This window comes from Dipodomys spectabilis, unplaced genomic scaffold (assembly GCF_019054845.1).
Source record: "Dipodomys spectabilis isolate Male_0828 unplaced genomic scaffold, ASM1905484v1 ptg000002l, whole genome shotgun sequence".
Classification (NCBI taxonomy): Eukaryota; Metazoa; Chordata; class Mammalia; order Rodentia; family Heteromyidae; genus Dipodomys; species Dipodomys spectabilis.
The window spans coordinates 16,312,179-16,331,906 of NW_024870679.1; the positions used below are offsets into that span (position 1 = coordinate 16,312,179).

The 19,728-nt window shown below is 41.8% G+C and overlaps 1 protein-coding gene across 2 annotated transcripts in view; it reads left to right on the forward strand.

The window, feature by feature from the left end:
- The window catches only part of Evi5 (ecotropic viral integration site 5), a 129,280-nt gene extending 120,640 nt beyond the window's left edge, over positions 1-8,640 (forward strand). For both annotated transcript variants that reach the window (XM_042681664.1, XM_042681671.1), the window contains one exon: positions 7,244-8,640. In XM_042681664.1, the coding sequence (XP_042537598.1) occupies positions 7,244-7,555 (312 nt within the window). In that variant the 3' untranslated portion in view covers positions 7,556-8,640. The remainder of the gene's footprint in view (positions 1-7,243) is intronic.
- Positions 8,641-19,728: the final 11,088 nt, after the last annotated feature.

Genomic DNA, 19,728 nt, shown 5'->3' on the forward strand with positions numbered 1-19,728 from the left:
AACTCAAATGTACAAATAGTAGCTTTATAATCTGATGTGACTCAGTCTTGGAAACTTACTGCAGCTGTTTTGCAGTTCACTTGCTATCACATGACTCACTTCAGTGGTTTAAACCCCCTGTCTAGTAGTGATCAAAGTTCATTTGGTTAGGGTTTTTTTTTTTTTTTTTTGGTGGATGACTTTTTTCCACTTTGTTGTGGATTGATTGTCTTTCAAAATACCCAGTGCAGTCCTTCCTCTTACTCTTTTGAATCTCAGAACACAATAGTTGTCTGTATAGTGCACCCTCCAATCACGCACAGGGGGAAAGATGTGTTAACTTGAAATAATATCAACTTTAACTTTCAATTGCAAGTTGAATAATATTTCAACTTTTAACTCTAAAACATCATTAATAAGTCTATTACCCTTAAATGTTAAGATTGTAAAAGGAGCCAGGTGCCAGTGGTTCATGCCTGTAATCCTAGTTACTCAGGAGGCTGAGATCTGAGGATCACTGTTCAAAGCCAGCCCAGACAAGGAAAGCCCATGAGACTCTTATCTCCAGTTAACCACCAGAAAATCAGATGTGGCACTGTGGCACAAGTAGTAGAGTGCTCGCCTTGAACTGAAGAGCTGAGGGACAGTGCCTAGGCCCAGAGTTCAAGCCCCATGACCGACCCCCAGAAAAAAAAGATTGTAAAAGGGGCCTGGGAATGTGGCCTAGTGGTAGAGTGCTTGCTTAGCATGCATGAAACCCTGGGTCCAATTCCTCAGTACCACATAAACAGAAAAAGCCAGAAGTGGTGCTGTGGCTCAATTGGTATATTACTACCTTGAGCAATAAGAAGTTAACTGGCAAAAAAAAAAAAAATGTAAAAGGGTGTATTGAACTCACCCTTTTCTGGTTAATAGTATCCTGCAGTATCTGCACCAAAAGAACCCCATGCAGACCTGTTATCTCCACCAGCCCTGTAGAAACTTTCCCGGGTGTTCAAATTTCCTCAGCAGAGATTTTTCTGTTATTTACTAATAACCTATATTTGGAGGCTACAAAAGCTGGAATTGTGGCCCTTCTTGGTTTCACAAAAATAATTTCTGTGAGTTTTCTTTTTATAAAGGTGATGTACAGAGGGGTTATAATTATATGTCAGATAAAGAATATATTTCTTTTTGGACATTGTCCCCCCTTCCCTCACTTTCTCCCAGTTTTTCCCTCCTGTCTGCACACACAGTGATAGAGTTCATTTTCAGCATAGTGACTGTCTACTGAGTGCCATTGCTGCATTTGTTCACCCTTAGTTCTCCATTTCTGTGCCCCACCCTTTGTGAACTTTTTTATTTTCTATTATTATAAAGATGATATACGAAGGAGTTACAGTTACGTAAGTCAGGTGAGGAGTATATTTCTTTTTGGACAGTCTTACTCTTTTCCAGTTTTTCCCTTCCATCCCTACCTACAAGTTGTAGGGTCCATTTTCAATGTAGTGTCTCGTGAGTACCACTGCTGCATTTATTCACCTTTTATCCCTCCACATTTGTGCCCACTCCCCTTATGTGAATTTTCTTTTAAGGAAATTTAGTGGCTCCGCTAGGAAAGTAGACTAACAGAAGTTTTAACCTTCTCACATACCCTTAATTGATTATGGAGTTCTTTGGGGCTCAAGATGATTCACCCCTGCAGGCTCTCCCTGCTCTCAGATTTCAAAGATAATTGTTGAGTGAAGTACTTTAAATGGTTGCTAATACTGTTTCTTAGATTTGAATTTTTATTATCATGCTGTTAGAAACCCTGCTGTTTCCTGTCAGAACCTACATTCATCAGACTGGGAACATGGCAGTTTCCTGTTTTCTTTATTCTTCATGACTTATAAAATATATAATCACTTTCCTTTTTAATTACCAAATGCTTTTGGGGCCAGTATTGTTTGATGCCTGCAGAGAAATCTTAAAATCTAGTCTCTTTGAAGTTATACATGTTTTTACTTTTTTCTCTGTTTCTTAATGCATAACATGATGAAGCAGTCGACATCAGGTAAGAACGGTGTGCTTTATGCCACTTGTATATTAGCACTGTCATCTGTCTATTAAAATTCTCATCTGCCAAATAGTGTCTTTATGGGAATAAGGGAATTCTGTCATTGTCTTCTTTTCTCCAGATTGCCTCCTTTTTTTCTGACTTCTCTTAGGAGCCATCTGAAATCTCTGTTAATATTCCACGTTAAGACTGAGGAAGACTGAGAGAAAGTTCTGGATCTTTGGGTTGTTGACCTTGACCTTCATTAGAGGGTGGTATAGCTGATAGTCTCCTTTGGGTTATCCTAAGATTCTTTTCAGGAGAGTTCCTTTACTTAATAATTCCAGAGTCCTGGTGTCTCTATTCCCTTTGTGAATCCCTCTCCTCTCTCCTCCTCCTTTTTTTTTTTTTCTTCCCCCACAAGATCTCTCTATGGGGCTGGGAAGGTGGCTCAGTGGTAGAGTGCAGGCCTTGCAAGCATGAGGCCCTGGGTTCGATTCCTCAGTACCACATAAACAGAAAAGGCCGGAAGTGGCACTGTGGCTCCAGTGGTAGAGCGCTAGCCTTGAGCTGAAGAGCTGAGGGACAGCGCCCAGACCCAGAGTTCAGGCCCCATGACCAGCAAAAAAAAAAAAGATCTCTCTATGTAGTCCAAGCTAGCCTTAAATGCTGCATTCTTCTACCTCAGAGTTCTGAGTACTGGGATTACAGGCTTTCACCACCATACCTAGGACCTTGGTGAATCTCAAAAATACTTCCAAAAAAGTGATTTTAAAAATCAATTTCACTAGAAAACATACTTTTTTTAGTGATAAAGATGTATTACTGCCGGGCGCTGGTGGCTCACGCCTGTAATCCTAGCTACTCAGGAGGCTGAGATCTGAGGATCGCGGTTCAAAGCCAGCCCGGGCAGGAGAGACCGTGAGACTCCTATCTCCAATAAACCACCAGAAAACCGGAAGTGGCGCTGTAGCACAAGTGGTAGAGCGCTCGCCTTGAGCTGAAGAGCTGAGGGACAGCGCCCAGGCCCAGAGTTCAAGCCCCACGACCGACAAAAAAAAAAAAAAGATGTCTTACTAGCCTTTTCAATCAAAGAGTAATTGTTGTTGCCTAATATCAGGAAGAAGTTTTTATAGTATCCAGAATTAAGGACAGTGGCCCCTCCGGTAATATGCTAACTTGTTTATATGTATTTCCCAAGAAGGAGCTGAGTGTAGTGGTTTTTGCCTATAATCTCAGCCCAGAGAAGGCCGAGGCAAAAGGATATAAAGTACAAGGCCAGTCTTAAAAGCTACAATAGAGATACCGTCTGAATAAAATGAAAGTATGAGAAGCAGAGAGAGGATAACTTTTATTGAAAATGGCGTCACTTGTCTGTATCAGACACCTCCACAGGGTAGATGTTTGTCCTTCATAAGCATTTGGGCTGAATAATCTAAGTTCTGTTTTCCATTTCAGCCAAATCAACTTCTTACCGTCTCAGTGCTATTTGGTTGAATAGAGAATCTACCCCAGTGCTCCTTTCCTGGTGCTGGTGGTCACACCCAACGCCTTAGCATGCTAGGCAAACCACTGAGCTCTACTCCCAGCCACCACCCTCCCAATGATGCTCAAACTTTATAGAGTACACCTGAATGTCATGAAATGCCTGTGGACATGCAGGTTTTGGAGTTTTATTCTCAGGATTTGATTTCTTAGATTGGGGTAGAGTGACTGCAATTTTAGCAGGTACTCATGTAGATGCTCAGTGGATTATATTTCACTATGTAGTAATGTAAGTTTGTTACCTATAAAACTAGGAAAGTATTTTGCTTATTTGGAGGAAGCAGGGATTAAAAAGACTGGTTGTCTGCTTTTCAATAGAGTTAGCTCCTAGAAGTCTGCTAACAGGCATAAGCAATACAGCATTTATATCCTAGCAAGCAGGACCACTGAACTTGCTAGCCATTCCACTCCACTGGCTGTTCATCTGAACACCATGCAGCCCTCTCCAAACCAGTGCCCTGGAGATCTCTGCCCAAATGCCTACTTCCAGCCCCATAACTCCTCCTTGTAACTCATGTGCACAATCCTAAATCCAGGGGTGACTAAGGGATTACTTGTTTTTACCAGATGGTTCCTTGCCTTTGTTTTTGTTGTATTATCAGTACTCACAGAAGCATTAGGTATATCTTTGAGTGGTTACGTGTCCATAATTCAACCTATGGTTACTTATCTATAATTAATCTGGAAAGAGACCACACTGTTTTAATTGTAATAAATTTTGTTAGAGCAAAGGAAAGCCAGAGCTTTCCAAACACTTGGGAAGTTGTGGTTCTTCTGCCCTATTCCTCCTTTGTAACAGCCAGGAAGAAGGAACAAAAGGGAAAGGAAGAGATTAACTGCCTTCACTTAACACTTGGAGCTGTAAATCACGTGCTGCCGTGTGGTGGTGGGACGTTGCATCAGACAAGGCAGTTGTAGAAATGCAGTAGCACTGCTCTGTGCCTTTTCCTAAAGTCTCAGCTCCAAGTTTAGATCCCTTTGGTTCTGCCAAGAAGAAAGGTACTTGAATTTCATTGTAGCTTCACCGTGATGTTTTCTTGGTCTTGGTCGGGAGAATTTTTTTGTAGGAGATATAGGTAAGCCCCAGCATGCTTGGTCTCCTGTTGTTATGTGCAAGTAGGGAAGCACTGAGGTTTCTTCACACCTTCCTGGAAGTCTGGCAGGAAAGCTGGGAGGTATTATGTCAAGGGTGTAATGTCCTTACTCTCAGACCGTTAGTTTTGAAAGTGTTTGTAATATTTCCTGAGAATTTCACATTCCATCTCTGTCAAGATTTAAAAGATAGTGGCTACAAGTTTATCCTGATAAATAGGGATGGGAATGGCTAGTCAGGAGAAGGGTAGGAGACACCCAGTCCCCCAGTGCTGTCTAGTCAGAGTATTGTCTTTGTTTTATTGATTTATTTTTTTTTTTGTTGGTTGTGGAGCTTAAACTCTGGGCCTGGGCACTGTCCTTGAGCTCTTCAGCTCAAGGCTACACCCTAATACTTGAGCCACAGTGCCACTTCCAGTTTTCAAGTGGTTAATTGGAGATAAGAGTCTCACAGACTTTCCTGCCTAGGCTAGCTTTGAACTACCATCCTCAGATCTCAGCCTCCTGAGTAGCTAGGATTACAGGTGTGAATCACTGGTGCCCAGCTAGTCTGCTTTATTATAAAAGAAAATTCTTGGTATAGAAGAAAAAACAAGTGAAATAATATAGAAATTCAACTTTTATTTGAAACATAAAATGTTCTAGGGACAAAACTGATGTCTAAATTGTGGGAAGTGGTAGTGTCTGGGGATCTTTGAATTCTTACCTCCTAGAACTACATCTAAATTTTTTTTTTTTTGGTTGGTCATGGGGCTTAAATGCTGGGCCTGAGCACTGTCCCTCAGCTCTTCAGCTCAAGGCTTGTGCTCTACCACTTGAGTCACAGCGCCACTTCTGGTTTTCTGGTGGTTTATTGGAGATAAGAGTCTCATGGACAAAAAAAAAAAAAACACAATGGTAGGGCTGGGAAGGTGGCTCAGTGGTAGAATGCTTGCCTTGCATGCGTGAGGCCCTGGGTTTGATTCTTCAGTACCACATAAGCAGAAAAAGCTGGTTATGGTGCTGTGGCTCAAGTGGTAGAGTACTAGCCTTGAGCTGAAGAGCTGAGGGACAGCACCCTGGCCCAGAGTTCAGGCCCCATGACCAACCAAAAAAAAAGTCTCATGGACTTTCCTGCCCCGATGGCTTTGAACCACAGTCCTCAGATTTCAGCCTCCTAACTAGCTAGGATTATAGGTGTGAGCCACCAGCGCCTGGCACATCTGAAATTTGAACTGAAAGACTTCTGGGGTTTACCTCAGAATTAATCCAGTGGCAAGAAGGTTGTCTGACATCATTGAAATGAAATGATAAGTACATGGAGTTCATTATATTATGTTTAGTAGCCAGGCGCTGGTAGATCACACTTGTCCTAGCTATTCAAGAGGCTGAGATCCGAGGATCATGGTTTGAAGCAAGCCTGGGAGAGGAAAGTCTGTGAGATGTTTATGTCCAATTAACCACCAAAAAGCCAGAAATGGTAGACCACCAGCCTTGAGCACAAAAGCTCAGGGATAGCACCCAATCTCTGAGTTTAAGCCCTAGGACAAGCACACAAAGGTCTAGTTTGAAGCTAAACTTTGTTATTAACTATACACCATTAATAAATTCTTCTACCTTAGTCTGCTTTTTTTTTGGTCAGTCATGGGCTGGAACTCGGTCTGGGTGCTATCCCTCAGTTCTTCAGCTCAAGGCTCTAACACTTTAGCCACAGCGCCATTTCCGGTTTTCTAGTGTGGTTTATTGGAGATAAGAGTCTCACAGGCCTCACAGGCCGGGTGCTGGTGGCTTGTGCCTGTAATCCTAGCTACTCAGGAGGCTGAGATCTGAGGATCTCAGTTCAAAGCCAGCCCGGGCAGGAAAGACTATGAGACTCCTATCTCCAATAAACCACCAGAAAACCGGAAGTGGTGCTGTAGCTCAAGTGGTAGAGCGCTGGACTTAAGCTGAAGAGCTAAGGGACAGTGCCCAGGCCCAGAGTTCAAGCCCCATGACTGACCAAAAAAAAAAGTCTCATGGACTTTTCCTGCCCGGGCTGGCTTTGAACCAAGATTCTCAGATCTCAGCCTCCTGAGTAGCTAGGAGTACAGGCGTGAGCCACTGGCACCTGGCTTCAGTCTTCATTTTTTAATCTGTAGAGTGCAAATAATACAACTAGCCACACAGCGCTTTTTATGTTGATTCCATGTAGAATAAAATAATAAAACCAGCTGCATAAGACTTTTGTGTGGGCTGGGAAGGTGGCTCAGTGGTAGAGCGCTTGCCTTGCATGCATGAGGCCCTGGGTTCGATTCCTAAGCACCACATAAACAAGAAGAAAAAAGCCGGAAGTGGTGCTGTGGCTCAAGTGGTAGAGCGCTAGCCTTGAGCTGAAGAGCTGAGGGACAGCGCCCAGGCCCAGAGTCCAGGCCCCACAACTGGACCCCCCAAAAAAAAAAAAAGACTTGTGAGACTTTTGTGATTGTGTGCGCATCACATAACACACAGTAGGCGCTTGAAAATTGGTAATGATCATATCTATAAGCAGAAAAAAAAATGAGGGTGTCTAAGACCTTCCACATGAAACACGAGCCTTCTCAAGGCTGTGCATCTCTTGGGTTGGAGTGTACTAACTTGAGCTTCGTTTTACAGCTCAGGTGCCTAAAAGGCCAGAGGAGCTTCTCAGGCCAACCTCCTTTTGATGGAATCCACATCGTCAACCATTTGCTGGGAGATGAAGACTCCTTCCATTCCTCTGATGAAGATTTTATAGAAAATTCCCTACAGGAAAGTGTCATTGCTTTTCCTTTGCCTGGGAAACCTGACCCAATGTCTTTGGACCCCACTGAGGCAGATGGTAGTGAGAGCGAAACAGAAGACAGTGTGCTAGAAACCCAAGAGACCAAGAGAGTGGTTGGGAAGGAGCGGCTTCCACACAGAGAATCGTACTCAACCACTGTCTGACCTTCACTGTGACTTCCACTGGATTCTCCAAGGAATCGGTTTCCATATGATTAGGGAGTTTTGGAATATAGCTGTTTCATATGTACATAGACATATATATTTTATGATCTTATCTGCCTTTTATCTTTGCCAAACTTTCACCACTGATTTTCCATTGCCATAAAGTAGATTGGGATATGGTTAATGGTAAAATAAGGTTCTAACAGTATTACTGATTACTAATGTTTCTTGTTTAGTAAATAAGACTGTAACTCAATGTGGGGACCAATTTGAAGTTACAAAACAATGGAAAACTTTAGTTTTCTTCAGACAAAACTGCTCTTGTGCAATATTTTATGCTGAGTAAACAAATTGTATATTTATGTTTACCAATTTGTTTTCAAGATAGCTTACTAGACATTTGACCAAGATATATTTGATTTACCATGTGTTATGTTGGAGATTTTATTTTCCACTAGTGTACCACTAATGAACTTTTAGTGGACCACTAAAAGTTCTAAAACACAAAGCTTTTTTCTTTATAATTTTATAAACACAAGCTAATTGTTACCTGTTTTGAGTTAAGATTTGTTTTACTTTCTAACTTGTATGTGTGTATGATACTTCCATGTGTTGGTTACTGTTCAGGTGGTAGGTTAACTACAAATAATATATTTGTACATATTTATGTCTGTACTACCCAAACATTGGATATGATTTTATATAAAGAATCTACATGTTGCAAAATGACTGCTTTTAGCCTCCTAACAGGACTTCTGTAAATAATAGGTTGAAAGAAATAAAATCAGACACTAATATTTTAATAGCTCTAGTATTTTGCTTAGCATACCACAGTATTCACTGACTGCTATTCAGAAACACTGTCAGTGAGATCTTCATGTGTATGTAATTTAAGCAGTGGACCAAGGGTCCAAGATGCAAAACAATTATGTCTACAATAACCTGTGAATATTATCTTCAGATTCTCTTGTTTCTGATCAATAGAAAAAGCCATAAGACTCCTTTCCTATTAGTTATTGCTTTTGTATCATTTAGACTACACCTCCCAGAAACCTGAATGCCTGTCATTAATAAATAGTAAGAAAAACCCAAATTATATTTCCCTATGGAAAGACCACAGGAATGTGTTGCCTGGATACTTTCGACTGTCACTGTCAGTGGCAGTCTGGATAAAAATAGCCATAGAGAATAAGAGGAATGTAGAATTCAGTATGTATGCAAGTACAGTTTTGCACAGTCTTGCAACACAGAAGAGAGAGAGAGAGCAAAAAAAAAAAAAAAAAAAAAGATGAGCTGAAGTAGAAGAGACCAAAGTAGTATTCTATCTACAACCAGACATAAGGCCTTATGCTACATTGTGGGTTAGGCCTTCCCAGAAAGGCCTTCATATCTGTTTGCCTGAGAAATGAAATTGAAAACATACCTTCTATGTCTGGAGCACCAGGTTATAAATCCAGATCTCTTGGACACCAAAACTTTCAAAATGGTGTACCTTGATCCCCTTCTTTCTTCGAGTGATTTAAGTACCTCTGGTAAATTTTTTTTCCTGAATATATGGAGACAAAATGTGTGCCTCTGCACACATTCCTCAACCCTCTGCAGATGAGGAAGTATAGATCTACTCCTGGAAGTGACAGCCCTCGTGGAATCGGGAGTGCTTGGGATTCGGCTTTTTAATGTTATACATGGAGCCAAAGTGGTCATTGCTTAAGGAATATGAGACAGTGCACAGCTCTGTTACTTCTGTCACTGCCCTCTACTCACCATATCAGAATATCTGAATGAAATATGGGGTGTATGTAGTTCAGTGGTTGAGTGCTTGCCTAGCATCCGTGAGGTCCTGGCTTTGATGTCCACCACCACCAAAAAAAAAAAAAAAAGTAGGCTTTACCCAGGAATCAGCAAACCATAGCTCACGAGTTAACTCCAGTCAGCTGACTGGTTTTAATTTTCTGAATAGTTGGGGGCAAATTCAAGAGAGTAATTGAATCACTGGAAAATTGTATGGAATTCATATTTCAGTGACCACAAATTGTTTTATTGGAACACTTATGCCTATCATATTGTTGGTGACTGATTTTTGTGCTATAATTGGCAGAGTTGAGTTGTTGGAATGGAGACTACAAGGCTCATATAGCCAAATATTAATTACCTGGCCCTTTACAGACAAAGCTTGATGTAGATACTTCAAATTATGAAGTTTATTTCTTTACTTTGGCTTTTGTTGTTGAGCTAATGATTTACAAGCATAAGATTTTCTGGCAGCCTTATACCCCCCAGAACTATTCTAGTGGCCACTGTTGCAGCTGTTTTTTTTGTTTTTGTTTTTTTTTTGGGTCCGGTCGTGGGGCCTGAACTCTGGGCCTGGGCGCTGTCCCTCAGCTCTTCAGCTCAAGGCTAGCACTCTACCACTTGAGCCACAGCGCCACTTCCAGCTTTTTTCTTATGTGGTGCTGAGGAATCGAACCCAGGGCCTCGAGCATGCAAGGCAAGTGCTCTACCACTGAGCCACCTTCCCAGCCCCTGTTGCAGCTGTTTTATATGAGAAAGTCTTTGGTTCCACAGAAAACTTTGGAAGGATATCTGTACCACTGGAGGAGAAAAAAATTCTAAAACATGCATCATTGGTCTTTAGAGTATGCTTCATTGAGTAAATGCTATAATTTAACTATAAAATAGTATCTTTGTAAACTCACCTTTGAACTCCCAAAATTCCAAAGTTTGAAGGAGTGTGTGTGTGTATCTGTGTCTGTCTGTCTGACTGTCTGTCTGTCTGTCTGTCTGTCTCTGTCTGTCCGTCCTAAGGCTTGAAATCAAGGCCTGGACATTGTCCCTGAACTTGTTTTGCTCAAGGCTAGCACTCTACCACTTGAGCCACAGCTCAAGTTAGGGTTTTTTTGTTTGTTTTTGTTTTTGGTAGTTTAGTGGAGACTTTCCTGTTCAGGCTGGCTTTTGAACTATGATCCTCAGATCTCAGCTTCCTGGGTAGCTAGGATTAGGTGTGAGCTACTGGTGCCCAGCTGAAGAATATTGTGAAATAGAGCTCAGTGGTAGAACATTTGCCTGGTGTGTGCAAAATCCTGAAATTGATCCAAAACTCCACATGCACACAAAAAAAGATATGCTTAGAAAGTTTCCTAAATACAGTGTCTGACTAGAACTACGTGTTAAATCAACTATGGTAAGTAAATCTTAATTTGTTGATGCTCTTGTAATACAGAAAAAAAACACTGATTCAAGCCAGTTCTGCTACAATCACAGCTACTCAGGAGGCTGAGGCAGGAAAATCACTTGAGTACAGGAAGTCAAGACCAGTCTAGGTAACACAGGCTTTTAAAAAATTCATTCAGGTACACCTTACTTAGCTTTGAAATCTTTCTTGCCTTTAGGATGCAATGGGATACTATGCCCTAATGACACCATTTCATTCACTAATGTAAATATATTGTAAGAATTTGAGCTGGGTGCTGGTGACTCACAGCTGTAATTCTAGCTACTCAGGAGACTGAGGTCTAAGGATCATGGTTCCAATCCAGCCCAGGTAGGACAATTCACGAGACTCTTATCTCCAATGAACCACCAGAAAACCAGAAGTGGAGCTGTGATTAAAATGGTAGAGTGATTGATTGCCTTCAACAGAAAAGCTCAGGGATAGCTCCCAGGCCTGAGTTCAAGCCCCACAACAGACCAAAAAGAAAAGAGAAAGGAAAGAAGGAGAGAAAGAAAAAGAAGGAAAGAAAGGAAGTTGAGACATTGAGGTGGATGGATTTTAATTAATCTAATATTTTGTGTCATTTAAATATTATTCATTGAATAGTTGAATATTGAGAAGAGTAAATGAAATGACACAATGGAGAATTTTGCTCCTTTGGAGTAGTTCTTGGTGGAGTCATCACCCTGGGCTGAGATGCTGAAAGCGGAGGCCGCAGTACAGATTACAGTGAAATAATGAAGCAGAGATCTTAAGATTTAGAAAGCACATTGACTTTAAATTTTTTTTAATTTTCTTGGGAAAAGAGGCCTAAAGACGTAAATTCACACAAAATTCACATAAATATCTACCCTGCTGGGTCTTTTTTTTTTTCTTTTCTCTTTTTGCTAGACAGTAGACATTCTGTGCTTGCTGACTAATAGAGACATCAGACTATGTCTAGAAAAAATTTTCTTTTGGCTCAGAACATGATGTAGCATGTTACTCCCCAGCTAGTGCCTTTGCTGGAAAATAATGAAGTGTATTATTTTTGATACCATAAAGAATCATTTGGTTCTTCACTTGCCATTTACATAATGCATTGTGATCTTCAGATTTAAAGAAAGTACTTTGTGTAATGTGTTGGTAAAGCTTTTTATGACCAGCTTGATTATTGTATAGTACTTGACATTGACAGCTTTTATTCTGTAAAATTAGCGGTTTACTTATTCAGACTGGAGTTGTAGCTTGAAAGTTGTTACTGCTCTGTTTTAACAAAACTTGTTTTTAAAAAGGTATTAATTCTACTGAAATTAAAATCTCTAGTTAAAAGTAGAGCAGATCCTACTTAGAATCTGTGTTTTCATATCACATCCTTTCTTTCCACTCCAAAGAAGATGATAGAACACATTGCATATACTACAGAGATGTGGGGTTATAATGTATTTAATTTTACTGTTGTAATTTTTTTATTATAACATTGTATGGTAACCTAAAATGTTTACTTGTGCCTTTACTTTAAACAATTAAAAGTTTTCCGTTTTATAAGAATTTGTTTCTTTAAACTATTCAACTTTATTTTATTTTTTATTTGTTATTTTTGGGTCCGGTCGTGGGGCCTGAACTCTGGGCCTTGGCACTATCCCTTAGCTCTTCAGCTCAAGGCTAGCCCTCTACCACTTGAGCCACAGCACCACTTCCGGCTTTTTTTTTCCTGCTTATGTGGTGCTGAGGAATCGAACCCAGGGCCTCATGCATGCAAGACAAGCCCTCTACCACCGAGCCACCTTCCCAGCCCAACTATTCAACTTTAAAAGAGGAAGGACATCCGAACACTGTTGGGTAATGCTTGGCCTAGTAGAAGATTGTTATTACTGAGGTGTGTCTTAAGCACAGGGACTGCTTCTACCTGGTCTACAGCAATCTGCTGTAGGGTTGCTGTTCAGTAAATCATTTTCAATTTCATGAAAATCCAAACATCTGGATTTTTTTTCCTTCCAGTTATTTAAGTAACTATCTGTGGCAGCTAGGAGTCAGTGACTCATGTTTCTAATCCTAGTTAAGAGCCTAAAATCTGAGGACGCTGATTCGAATTCAGCCTAGGCAGAAAAGTCTACTGAGACTTTTCCACCAAGACCAGGCACTGGTGGCTCACGCTTGTGATCCTAGCTACTCAGGAGGCTGAGATCTCAGGATTGTAAGTGGTTCAAAGCCAGCCCCAGCAGGAAAAATCCACGAGATCTTACCTCCAATTAACTCCCAGAAAACTGGAACCAGTGCTGTGGCTCAAAGTGGTAGAGTGCTAATCTTGAGCAAAAAGAGCTCAGGGACAACACCCAGGCCCTGAGTTCAAGAACTACAATGGACAAAAATAATAATAACCACCATAAAGACAGAAGGGGACCCGTGGCTCAAGTGGCAGAGTACTAGCCTGCATAAAGAAAAGCTCAGGGATAGCAGCAGGCCCTTAAAAAAAAAGTGGCAATTTCACTTTTGTAGTTTAGGTTATTAATGATCAATTCCATAAATACATTCAGATTTATTATTTGAGTTAACAAGCACATGGAATTAATTGTAAGAGAAAAGTTATGCCTTCTGCAACTTTATCACATGTATCATTTAATGTAAAATGTGATAACGAGTTAACAGATGAATGAGAAAGTGGAATGCAAAATATACAAAAATATTAGCCATAAAAAAAGAACTAGCCGGGCATTGGTGGCTCACACCTGTAATTCTAGCTACTCAAGAGGCTGAGATCTGAGGATCACAGTTCAAAGCCAGCCCAGGCAGGAGACTCATCTCCAATACAACACTCAGAAATACAGAAATGGTACTATGGCTCAACTGGTAGAGCACTAGCCTTGAGCTGAAGAGCTCAGAGACAATGCCCAGGCCCACAGTTCAAGCCCCACAACTAGCAAAAAAGTTCTGATGCATGAATCAGTCTGGAAAATATGCCAATAGGAACCGTACAATGACTTCCACAAGATCATAGAATAGGCAGTATCATTGGAACAAATACAGCAGTCATTTACCAGGGGAGAAGTATTAGGTGGATACAAAGCTGCTGCTTGAAATGCTAGCCAGGGTTGTAGACACATAACCCTAGCACTCAAAAGGTATAAAACTCTGCCTCAAAAACATGGGAAGTGAAAGACATACTGAATCTACTTAAAACCAATAATTTGCACACTTAAAAGGATTTAAAAGTAGGCATATTAAGAACATAAGTGACAGTATGTAAATTCAAGCCCTTCAAATAAAGATACTTAGAAGGAAAACCTAAAACCTGAAGAACTACAAAATCAACAGTATTCGTGAAATAGGTGTCTGGACGTAGTTTTGTCACTAAACAGACTCTGGGCTTTGTGTTGATTACACCTGGACAAATTGCAGCTCTTGATGTCCTTGGTCAATGAGAGCCTTCCTGACCCAGTCTCTGTTCTATCAGACTCCATGAGGCTGGCTTCCCACCTCTTCCTAACTGCATAGAAGCTCCTGCATGGAAGCTCCTCCTCCCCCTCCCCATTTCTCAATAAGAATGATTGCATGAAGACCTTCACTTTCTACGTCTCCATTGCTGGAAATGGAGGCACACTTTTACTAGAGAAAATGTGCTGCAGTTGGCTTTAAAAATGTTTCTCAGATTTTTTTTTTAAAGGAAGTGCACACTGTACACATGAGAGGGTCCGAGGCTGAGCTGCCATGACGGTTGAGGTGCACCTGGACTCCTAACTGTTCCCGCCTCTGCTCTGGGACTGGGACCCCATCTCCCCACACACATATGCCCTGCCAGAGCTCTTCCTCTCTAGCAGAGGCTGCTTGTCTCTGCCTTTCCCAGCCTGCTTGGTGTTTGCTTATATCTACCCTCCAGACACAGCTGTGTGGGGACCTGTGTGAGCCAGACCAGGCTGGATCTGCATCCTATGCAGAGGGGGGACATCTGCTCGCCCTTTGCCTGCATGTCACTTCTGATATGTCTGTCTGAGATATCTGATACACCTTTGTGGTGGTTCATGGAGGTCACAGGATTGGCCCAGCCACGCTCCCATTTACAAAGAGAGGCTAAAAACTTCAAGTGCCTGAATATGACCATCCCTGCAGCCTCCTCCCTAGCAGATAAACTTTACTACTTCGTCTGCTCAGCCTAAAAGAGTTTGAACCCCATCCCTCTCTGGCTAATCTTGTGTTAAAACTGCAAGAGCTATTGCCAGTTGAAGGGGTAGAAAAGAACAGGAAGCTGGAAGGTGAAGCGTGCATTTATAAAGAAAGAACTCTCAGTGAATTCAAAGGCAGATCTTGCCTTCGGTGGCAAGCCACCTCCCACTTGTGCTTTTTGGAACAACGTTCCTGGCGGGGAAGCTTCCAGAAGCCAGGCTGGGATTTGAGTGGTCACAGGCAGTGGGGTGTGTGGGAAGGTGCACTGTTTGGCCGGGGGCCCCACAGCCCCTGAGCCCTCCATAGCTATTTTAAACACATTCCACAACCTTTCATTTGCTTCACTAATTTCTCTAAAATAGAATTGTTTATTTGTGGGGCAGAATTGGAGAAGCTTCTTGTTCTTCACCCAACTGCTCTTTGGTGAGACAAGACAATGCATATTCTAGAACCCAAAAAGAGCTGGTCCATAGCACATGCCTGGTCAGTGTCAGCTACTATTACTAGCTGAGTTCCTTAAAAAGAGAGAGATTATGCAATGCATCTCTGAATTCCCCAGAACTGGCACAGGCTGCTCAGTAGATAGTTGTTGATGTGAATGTCTTTTCTGCCTGTGTTTCCACTGATATTTTTACATAAATAATACAGGTTTTGGGTACTGGAAATTGGAACTCATGCATGCTAAACACATTCAACCTCTGATACTTCCAACCTTCCACATGAATGTATTATTTGCAGTGATGACACAATAGTCTTTTTTTTTTTTTTTCTTTGCAGGTCCTGGGGCTTGAACCAAAGGCCTGGGCACTCTGTCTCTTAGTGCTCAAGACTAGTGTTCTATTGCTTGAAGTCACAGCACTACTTCTGGCCTTTTCTGAGTAGTTTCTTGGAGATAAGAGTCTCATTGGGGGCTGGGAAGGTGGCTCAGTGGTAGAGTGGTTGGCTTGCATGCATAAGGCCCTGGGTTTGATTCCTCAGCACCACATAAGCAGAAAAAGCTGGAAGTGGTGCTGTGGCTCAAGTGGTAGAGCGCTAGCCTTGAGCTGAAGAGCTGAGGGACAGCACCCAGGCTTAGAGTTCAAGCCACACAACCAACAACAACAACAACAAAAAGAGTCTCATTGGACATAAGAGTCTTATAGACTTTTCTATAAGAAAAGATTGTGGCTTCAAACCACAATCCTCAGATCTCAGCTTCCTGAGTAGTTAGGATTACAGGTGTGAGCCACCAGCACCAAGCTATAATAGTCTTTAACACTACCATGTAAGAGTCTGGACAGGTTAGGTCATGTTGTGGTAATAGATGTCCTAAAATCTCAGTGGCTGTATGCCCATCGCAAGCATCTGCCGGCTGTTCTGCACGCCACTGCTTTTATTTATGATCCAAACCAAAGAAGTTGCTTCTGTTTTGGATCTTGCTGGTTGTTAGTGCAGAGGGGAAAAGAGAGATGCTGAGCCATAGCTGCTGGCTCCCAAGTTCTGCCCAGAAGTGGTGAACATCACTCCAGCTTAGCTCACTGGCCACGGTAAATCCATGACAAGACACCTCAGCAATAAACACTATTTACTCTGTATAGAGGTGGGAACTTTCCTATCGAATCCACTGAGACCTCCGCTTCAGTAAGTAGCTGTGTGACTTCAAGCAATTTCCTCTCTAAGTCCTGTGTCTTCAGGAATAATAACACCATGCCTATCTCATCGAGTTACTGCATTCAGTGAGGTAATATGGAAATAGTAATCAACAAAAATTTGTTATTGGCCTGACAAACTTCAGGCCTGTTTTTTTCAGGTACGTTATCAAGTGAGTAAGATGTTAGATATGATTTATTATATACTAGTGTTATGCCTTTAACCCCCCTCAAAGCTGGGGATCAAACTCCACCCTTAATGCATGCGAGGCAAGGGCTTTCGTCTAAGCTATGTCCTGGGTCTACATCATACTATTTATTGCTTTGGTCTTTCTCAGCCTTTGAATCTGTTGGCAGGAACTGGCTCTGGGACTAGTTGTACAAGTTTAGCACTATCCTGCTATCCTGTATTAAGTCTTTAAGAATCTGAGCAAGAGTAGCATCTTCCTAGATGAGGACAACTCTTTTCTGTTTATGCAGATAAGAGCATTATCTCAAACTCTGGATCCTGATAAAGACCTTCTGGCTAATCACTGTCAGAAAGATTTGGTATTTCTGAAACAAATATGCATTTGTTAGATAACTCTCATCTGTTAACTGGTTTAATAGATATAGGTGCCGTGGAATTTACACAATGTTCGACAAAGAATGTACATCCCCTTGACAATAAAATTAAATTTAAAAAAATTACTTATAACCTCCATGTCCATCACAAATACTTTATCCTCCATAGTGTAGCAGGAAATTGCACTACTCAACCTAAGGACTTTTGAAGGTGCTAATTTAGAATTTATTCCTGGCTTTAACATTCAAAAACTGCTAAGATTATATTAGTGTTCAATCTGTTTGGGTTACTAGGAGATTCACTGTATCATTCTTAAAAAAATTTTTTTCTTAATGAAAATGAAATACCAGGAATGGTATTATTTTGGATCTGTCCTATGGATGTGACTTTCAGGGTCTCAACCGCGAGCTCTGCAGATTCCGAGCAATTTCCTGAACAAGAGCTTACACATGACTTCGGTTCTCTCTTATAGGTGAGAAAACCTTTTCTGCACCAGCTGTCCATAAGTACCTCGGCTTTCATCCAAGGCCAGCCACTGCCCTGAATGATCTGTTCAAGCATATGTCTGAATTTAAACAAGAATAGCCACGTTCTCAGATTCAACTGGGAATATAGCCTTATCTTGTCATCCAATATTTATTAAAAACTCAGTCAAAAGAAGTAATTTTCAGGGAGGATTATTTGAAGCACGTATCAGCTTATGCACTTTTTAAGACCGTCTAGTCTAAAACATATTCACGGATTAAGTCAGATCAGGAGACAGCTGGTACCTTGCTAGTCGATGTCAGAGTTCTCAAAGTATAGTTGTTGACGATGTTGTTTTTTAATCAAACTGCTCTTTTATGGAGGTCAATGAAATATACTACAGGGCTGGGAAGTTGGCTCAGTGGTAGAGGTTTGCCTTGCATGCATGAGGCCCTGGGTTCGATTCCTCAGCACCACATAAGCAAAAAGAAAAAAGCCAGAAGTGGCGCTGTGGCTCAAGTGGTAGAGCACTAGCCTTGAGCTGAAGAGCTGAGGGACAGCGCCCAGGCCCAGAGTTCAGGCCCCACGTCTGGCCCCCCCCCCCCCAAAAAAGAAATATACTACATATTAAGAGAAATAACAACTTTTGATTTAAGGATGAATAATAACCTGGTTCATTTGTATCACAATAAGCACTTTAGAATCTCAGAGAGAAAAATGTCTGGTACCAAAAATAGTTATCAGTGGGCTGAGTACCGTTAGTTCAATGCCTATGATCCTAGCTAATCAGGAGGCTGAGATCTTGTGGGACACTTTTTTTGTTGTTGTTGGTCATGGGGCTTGAACTTGGGCCTGGACGCTGTCCCTCAGCTCTTCAGCTCAAGGTGAACACTCTACCACTTGAGCCACAGTGCCCCTAGGAGGCTGAGATCTGAGGATCATGGTTCAAAGCCAATCCAAGCAGGAAAGTCTGTGAGACTCTTATCCTTGCTTAATCACCAAAAAGCAGGAAGTGCAGTTGTGGCTCAAGTTGTGGCACCAGCCTTGAGTAAAAAGCTAAGGGACGGTACCCAGGCCCTGAATTCAAGCCCCAGTACCAGTAACACCCCCCTCCCCCTGACCCCATACACACACACAAAAAAAAAAAAAAGAAAGAAAAAGAATATTTACAAAAATTCTACTAGGTGCCAGTGGTTCATGCCTGGTAAGCCTAGTTAATCAGGAGGCTGAGATGAAAGTCCATGAGACTTTTTTTTTTTTTCCTGGTCCTGGGCTTGAACACTCTCCTTTTGTTCAAGGTTACATTCTACCACTTGAGCCACAGTGCCACTTGAGGCTTTTTCTGTGATTAACTACAGATAAGTCTCACAGATACTTCTGCCTGGTCTGGCTTCAAACCAGGATTCTCACATCTCAGCCTTCTGAGTAGGTAGCATCTGGCTAGACTTTTTTCATGTTGGACTTGAGGCTTAAACTCAGGGCCGACTGTTGTCTCTGATATATTTTTGCTCAAGGCTAGTGCTCTACCATTGAGCCACAGCACTACTTCCAGATTTTATTGGAGGTTGGGGCTAATGAGAGATAAGAGTCTGAAAGACCTTTCTGCCCAGTTTGGCTTTGAACCATGATCTTCAGATCTCAGCCTTCTAGTGGCTAGGATTATAGGTGGAGCCACCAACACCCAGCCTTTTTTTTTTTTTGATCGGTCATGGGGCTTGAACTCTGGGCCTGGGCACTATCCCCGAGGTCTTCAGCTCAAGGCGAGTGCTCTACCAATTGAGCCACAGCGCCACTTCCAGTTTTCTGGTGGTTAATTGGAGATAAGAGTCTCACAGACTTTCCTGCCCAGGCTGGCTTTGAACTGCGATTCTCAGATCTCAGTCTCTTGAGTAGCTAGGATTATAGGCGTGAGCCACCAGGGCCTGCCTTAAAATGTTTTTTTAAGCTAGAAAAACACTCTTGGGGAAAAAAATAAATAACCGGAAGTGGCACTGTGGCTCAAGTGGTAGAAGGCCAGCCTTGAGCTGAAGACCTGAGGGACAGTGCCCAGGCCCAGAGTTCAAGCCCCACGACCAACAAAAAAATAAAAATAAAAACACTCTTGGCACCGGTGGCTTACACCTATAATCTTAGCTACTCAGGAGGCTGAAGTCTGAGGATCACA